The 7,500-nt window shown below is 43.5% G+C and overlaps 1 protein-coding gene across 1 annotated transcript in view; it reads right to left on the reverse strand.

Moving 5' to 3' along the window:
• LOC134467976 (putative uncharacterized protein MYH16) overlaps positions 1–7,500 on the reverse strand; it is a 101,329-nt gene that overhangs the window by 78,066 nt on the left and 15,763 nt on the right. Inside the window, exon 4 of the mRNA XM_063222000.1 lies at positions 363–449. Within this exon, the coding sequence (XP_063078070.1) occupies positions 363–449 (87 nt within the window). The remainder of the gene's footprint in view (positions 1–362; positions 450–7,500) is intronic.

Raw genomic sequence — 7,500 nt, forward strand, 5'->3', positions numbered from 1 at the left:
ACATTGAACTTGTTATTTTATAATAAAAAAAAGAAAGAAGTGCTTAACATCTTTTCCAGTGATGCGTTCATTACTTGTGAGCTTTGAGAATAAATCAATGGATCAAACTGCCTGTGCATTCACCAGGTCCTAATGTGTGATACCTGCCGGTATACAGTTGGCCTATGCAACCACCAGGTACTAATGTGTAATGCTTACTGGCAATATACTGTAGGCCTATGCAGCCACTAGGTCCTAATGTGTGATACCTGCCACTGTGCAGTAGGCCTATATAGCCACCAAGTCCTAAAGTGTGATACCTACTGCCACTATATGGTAGGTCTATGTTTATATCTCCCCAGCTCCCATGATGCATCACTCACCTCCTCTGTGTGCACCTGCAGCTTAGCGCGCTCCTTCGTCAGGAGGTTCACCTTCTCTTCCTCGCTCTGTAGGTCCTCTATGGCTTGCTGTAGACGGAGAAGAGAAGGGTTAAGTCTTAATCTCGGCTCAAACTACACGATTCCCGATTTTGTGTCAATTTTGACGTCGGGTTGTGGCGCACAACGTAAGAGATTTGCAACTGTCAATCTTATCCCCGATCGTAAACACAGAGATAATGCTCGATGTTCTATTTCGAGTCGTAAATATCAACCAGTGTTTGATTTCTACAATTTGCAATTGGCGACTCTTTAACTCATTGGCTGCCTTCGACGTCGCTATGACGTCATTTCGAATAGTGACGCCCCCTGCCTTCGACGTCGTTCGCCGATAATTGCGTTTTTTTACAGCCAGGCGTCGAGGACGGTCTGACCTATCTTCTGTATAAATTTCAAGCCTCTAGGCATTTTCTAACTGTTCCTGTAGGTGGCAGAAGTGTCCTTAGGAACAGTCAAGGCAGGGCTTTAGTTCAGAGCAAGATGAAATGTCAAGACAAAAAGACCCCTTTTTTACTATTATAATATAATCTCAAAAGTAGCATAGCAAAATCATTTTTGAAAGTAAAGCACCTGTGACAGTAGTCTACTTTCTTGCCCTCTGATTTTAACACAGGTAGGCTACTGATTTTAGTGTCAGAGCCTGTCCAAAAAAACCTTCCTCTCATGGCCAAAATACAACCCCCTGTTGCTATCTAGCTAGAAGGCATTGTAGCTAACTTGCCCAAAATACACCATGAGATGATCTGTGTGGCAACCTTTCATTTTGGATAATGTGATCAACCTACACAACATCAGGATGATGCTTACAAAATATAATCTAACAGGAGAATGCACGGGACTAGTGGTGATGTGTCACCTCAGTTGGGAACTTGGGTATAAAGTTTGCTACGCTAGCTAGCTAGCTAGCTAGCACGAAATCGCTAACAACTTACAACTAAGCCTAAATAAAGGAGCCTTGGTAAGTCAACTATTTTTTACTCATTCTACAGTTATTTTTATGGATCTGTATAGTATGATCAGCTTACTGTATCATCAAAAAAAGACAGGGGGGTTGCAGATTCTTGGAACAGAGTAGCCTTTGTGTCTGGTCAGATGCATTCAGCTCACATTAGAAAGCATTGCACTTAGCCTCAGACCAGCTAGCATTCACCACTCCAATCGGCTTGTGAAATGTTGGATATGTGATCAGTACTTTATCAAAAGAAAATTCATTGAACAATATATGACAAGATCACTATAGCAGAACCATGATGACAGTAATCATCGATCTGCAAATTGTCCGCTCTGCCAAAGAAGCTGCAGTAAGCTACGCTAAGCGGTGCTGACTGCCTACCTGCTTCACTCCCCACAAGACACAACACGGTACTATTTCTGGAGGAAATAAACCAGAAATAAACCAACGAGGGGAGAGAGAGGGCACAATCAGAGGGAGAGGGAGAGGGAGGGAGTTACCGGAGTTAGGGGCACCTGCTGTCATGATCCATGCTGTGCGCCAGCAACTAAACCAAAACACCCTTGTTTTCGAGTCCACCCCCGTTATATTTCAGTATATTAGGTTGAAAAGGTCATACAAACGATCTTTTTGTTCAGGCTACAGATGACAGAAGACTCTGTAATAGCAGCTGATAGGTTTGGAGTTGTTAGGACGATGCCATTACGGGCAAAAACGTTTGCAGTTATAGTTCTGCTTCAAATGGCGTTTTCTCAGCTTTTTGGCTAGAAAGCAGCATTTTGGCGAATTCCACTTAATTTCAACAGATGATTATGAAAGAACGGAAAGGGGTAGAGAGACACCGTTTTTTTCTGATGACAGATGAGCGTCTAATCTGTGTTTTGATAGGTATGGTGTTGACATAGACACAGAACTCAATTTTCTGTGAGCCTCCAAAAAACGCCCAAAATGCTGAAAAATCTCTGGCACTCCGAGGTACTCTTTTATGAAAATGGCTGGCAGCCAATGAGTTAATATGGGTAAATTTTATCTAAGAACGTTGCACGCGACAGCGAAATCTTGCCTGTCAAACGTTTGCGATGGTGCTGGTGGGTAACATTCCATGGATTGTCATAAGGGGGGTATTCAGCCTAGAACCGAACCGATACTCTATGGCTTGCTGTAGCGACTTTAGCGACTTTTTGGTGCATCTGGCGAATTTTTAAAACGTGCATTTTTAATGACAAAATCATTGTTTTTCAACATAATTGTAACTCTGTGCCGCCGACAGAAGCGTTTCCCACAGTTAAGTAGGGCTGCACATTAGCTCTGATCTCGGAAGACGGAAGTAACACCGTCGAAACATGTCAGGTAAAAGATAAAAACTTTTACATGTCTTAAGGCAGTGGTTCTTAACCTGGGGTGCGGGCACCCCCTGGGGGTGCGCCAGAGATTTCAGGGGGTGCGCAGAATTTTGTTTGTGTTAAGGTTGTGACCAAAATTCTGTAGTGAACATTACAATTGGGCCAAATTAAAACCACATTTTAACATGTTTTGGTCCCCATGTAAAGCCATCAAGGTATTGATTAATTAAAATGTCTCTTGTTTAAGACATTAATCACTTGAATCCTTTTTTAGTGCGTGTACACGTGTAGAAGTTTGGGTTGAGGGTGCGTGGCTTGTCTAGGGCACAGGTAAGGGGGTGCGTTAAGAAAAAAAGGTTAAGAACCACTGTCTTAAGGCAAAAGAAACCCCTAAGTGTTCAAGTTCAACAGTTAGACATAATGAACTTAATACATATAATAGGGATCAGTGTGTCATGCGTGACGTCATGACGTCATCTAGTGACTTCTAGCGACTTTTCAGCGAGCCAATAGCGACTTTGTCTGATTTTGTTAGATCACAGGGTTGCAGATTGGAATGCCACCCTTCCATTCCATACTGCACTCCGTGGCCGAGGTGCCCTTGAGCATCTCACTCCACATTGCTCCAGGGACTGTAACTGATACCCTGTAAAATAACTGTAACTCACTTTGTTTAAAAGTGTGCTAAGTGTAACGTAATGTAATGTAGCATAGCTCATTAGCATAATATTCACTGCATTTCAAGTACAAACTGTCGCTCAAATTGGCTCCTGGTCCCCATATCACTTTTGTCTCTGCTGCCGCAAGCTTCTCCATACAAATTCAACTACTATCGTCACTGGTATCGCACTGGTCGTGTATGTTGTGTTTGTACCATGACTGCGACAAAAGCAGTTCATAATGGTAAAAAGGCAGAGACATACGGTTGGGAACGAGGTAGGCCAAGTTCCATTACAGCAGGATTTGGGAACCTTTTTCATTTGAGGGGCCTCTTCAAATTCCTCCAAGGGCTGTAAAAGTCTTCCAAGGGCCGTACTATGATCACAAACCAGGATTTCCCCCTGCACTTTAGGCCTATATTGAAGGCAGCCACCTTTAAAATACAACCCACCTTCTCCAGGTCGCCTGAATATAACTCACAGTAATTGTATTGCAAATGTAATTTCTAAGACTCCTTTACAAAATATGCCATTTGTCATGTGAAGCGGCATACCATTAACATGATATCGGTTCCCCATCCCTGCATTACGGTAAGAAGGGTTGTGTTAACAGGGTGGTTGCAATAGGGTTGTTTTAACAGTATAAATGGGTGGAAAGGGTGAAAAAGGGAGACATGGACAGAGCTTTGAGTCTGGACAGCAGATGTGTAGTGGCTACATCTATTCTGACCGAAACCCACCACACACACGCGCACGCACACACACACACACACACACACACACACACACACACACACACACACACACACACACACGGGGAACTAAAGCCGCTGACGTGTGAGTGCTTTGATGTGTTATCTTTTTGCTCACAGACCGTGCCAAGGTAATCTCCGACATTAGGCCCTAGCTAGCTCTAACATAGACATCACTCTGGGGTTATGGAGAAGCATGTGAAACACACACACACATGCAATCGCCCGCACCTGTCTGGCATTACCTATTATGCCATTCTCATCACTTCAGAGTCTCAGTATGTGTGTGTGTGTGTGTGTGTGTGCGTGTGGGTGCGCACGCACGCGTGTGTGTTTGTAGATTTCTTTGTGCGTGTGTGTGGGTGTGTGGTTGCGGTGATCTTGGGATGTGCTAGGATAACTTGTAAGAAAGGACTTTTTTTTCTTTTCTAGTTTCATTCTTTTCAGCTATAGTACAATATGACCGGAGCACACTAATTGAGAACAGATCTGATCAGGGTCCAGAAACTCAAGAGAGGCCTGTTCAGACACACACACACACACCGAGTTGGGAGTGTGTGTGTGTGTGTGTGTGTGTGTGTGTCTGTGTCTGTGTGTGTGTGTGTCTGTGTCTGTGTGTGTGTGTGTGTGTGTGTGTGTGTGTGTGTGTGTGTGTGCGCGTGAGTGTGTATGTGTGCGTGCGCACACGCGCGAGAGTGTGTGTGTGTGCACGTGGGTGCATGTGTGTGTCGGTGCGTATGTGTGCATACATGTGTGTCCGTGTGTGTGTGTGTGTGCTCAGACAGTCACAGAGGGAGGCCTGTCACATTTGTCTTTCTTCCAATCCCTGTACTCGTATTTACTTAACTTCATAAAGCCGCAACCTGACGTGTTCATCCAAGATTTGATATGGCACATCAAAAACACTTAAATGACAAAGACAAAACGTTCAACCAAAGGAAAGGACGCAGTATTAGTCATTAAGTAAAAGTCAAAAGGATTTAAAGATTAAAGGATTTGAAACTGTTTTCCCTAAAAACATGGCGCTGGAATGATGCTTGGACTGAACATCAATAGACAACTGACTGTAAACAGTAATTAATATGCCGCATTAGACACGTTTGATCCTCGACTGAAACAGGGGAACTATTTACACAACGTCAACTAATAACTAACTAATCAATCAACTGGAGACTGAGAATTGTGCAGTGATATCCACTAAATCCTTTCACTGCACACACTTACATGCTGATCCACAGGGTGTGTTACATAATGAGAAGTGAAAAAAATGAATGATGAACAGAGAGAACTAGAAATGCACAGTGCAGACCTCTGCCAAGGAAACGGTTTGATAGAACTTTTGACTATTTTGCACCCTCATTTTCTTTTCAATTCTTTCTGCCTTATTTTTGTGAAGCTAGAAACTGGAATGTCAAAATAGACCGTTTCCAGCAATGGTGAAGAATGAATTTTTTTTTATTTTTTTTTATTTTTTTTTTATGTCATGGATCACGGATTGTGATCTGGTTCACCAACAAAATGTAATAACTTGTTCCTTTTGTCATTTCCAACAACTCCACAAAATATAATCAAAATCTGTGCATAACTTTTTGAGTTATCCTGCTGACAGAAAGACTGACGAACAAACAGACCAATATGACTGAAAACAGTGATGCAGGACGGTATATGCTCAATTGCTCCCCCCACCAACCTGGAGGGTCTGGAGTCGAACCAGGAACCTTTGGGCTAAATGTCTGACACCCTAACCACTTACCCAACTCAAGGAGCCTGTAGCTTCACTGGGGCCCTCACAAAGGATTATAACAGGCTGATGAGAATTACTTTCTTTCAGGGGGCCTGACGATTTATACATAATCCAAAAAGCTCTGGGACAGTAATTACTTTCAAGTCCATTTCTAGATTCAAGTGGAAAATGTGGGTTCTCTTTCTTTCATTTTTCATTATTTCTGTCTTTCTTTGTTTCCTTTGTTTCTTTCCTTTAGTTCCTTTTTAGCTTCTAACCACTGACCTTGAGCTCTGATCTGCGTTTTAACCCCCAACTGGCTACTTCCAGATGAGTGTGTGTGTGTGCGTGTGTGGGTGTGTGTGGGTGTGGGTGCGTTTGTGTGTGTGTGTGTGTGTCTGTCTGTCTGTCTGTCTGTGTGTGTGAATGTTTGTGTATGTGTGTGTGTGTCTGTCTGTCTATCTGTGTGTGTGCATTAGAGTGTGGCTCGGGCCGTTTTTTTCTGTCCGAGCCCGGCCCTCAGCCGACAGAAAAGTGATCGACACTGACCCGAGCCCGAGACTAATTAAAATGTTTGTGTCCGAACCCGTCCGAAGCCCGAGACCACTGAAATAACAACAGAACCTGTGCGCAAGCAAGATTTTCTATGTGGGCTCCTCCATACTCAAAATACCACGTGATAAATAGCCAGGATAGGCAAAGACGTTACGATGAGGCTATTTGCAGTAGCTTAATTAAGTTACGCACGCATTGTAAGTATAAACACACACACACACACACACACACACGTGACAGCGCACCTTATGTTTCTTTCGGTTAGACCAGAGATGTTGGGTGCGGTGATAAAATGCATGGGAGGGGCGTGAGAGGATAAGAAAGGCGAAAACTAACGAATACGTTTTGGATGCAGTCAGCGCGGCTATGGAACATTTGTTACGTTACTGTTACTGTGCAAATAAATCCCAACGAGCCCCGTAAAGATGCCGCTCCTTGTCGTTAAGAAGGATGGGCTATAAGTTCACCGAAGAACAGTAGCCTGTTCGGCCCTCCAAGAGAATCATTTCCCCTGATGTCCATGCGGTCAATATAAAATCAGGAAAGGTTGCACGCGCATAGTTACAACTGTACAGTAAAAGTGACAAGAATTAAGAACCTACGTGAAGGACATGAAATGTCACAGCGGACAAAATAGTAACAGGAAACCTCTCCGCGCCTACCTTAGGCAACTCCACGTAGCGTGTGCGTCTTCTTTAATCCACATTATGCTCATTGCTACCCCACGCTGGAAATGTAATCCTTGGCGAGCAAAGCAGTGACAAACTTCGTCATTTTATGTTCAACACTTAAGACAGCATCGAAGGCATGCTAAAACATGGCCTAGGCCTACAACAAAAGACCACGCGTTCACTGACAACTGTTGATTTGGCGCTTATTAAGAAAGCAAGTTGACTCGGCATTCCTGCTCGGCTGACTGGGAGTGAGCGTCCATGTTGCCGCTGGTAACTGGCGCGTGCATACAGCCAATAATAATCACTCGCACGAGTAGCCTACCAACATTTTCATTTATGCATATTCAATTTCTTATTTTTTAATCACAAAACTGCCGTTTGCATGAACTGAAACGTTTCCTCTGGTTGCTTACACTTTTCACA

Source organism: Engraulis encrasicolus, chromosome 17, assembly GCF_034702125.1.
Source record: "Engraulis encrasicolus isolate BLACKSEA-1 chromosome 17, IST_EnEncr_1.0, whole genome shotgun sequence".
In the NCBI taxonomy this organism is placed as follows: domain Eukaryota; kingdom Metazoa; phylum Chordata; class Actinopteri; order Clupeiformes; family Engraulidae; genus Engraulis; species Engraulis encrasicolus.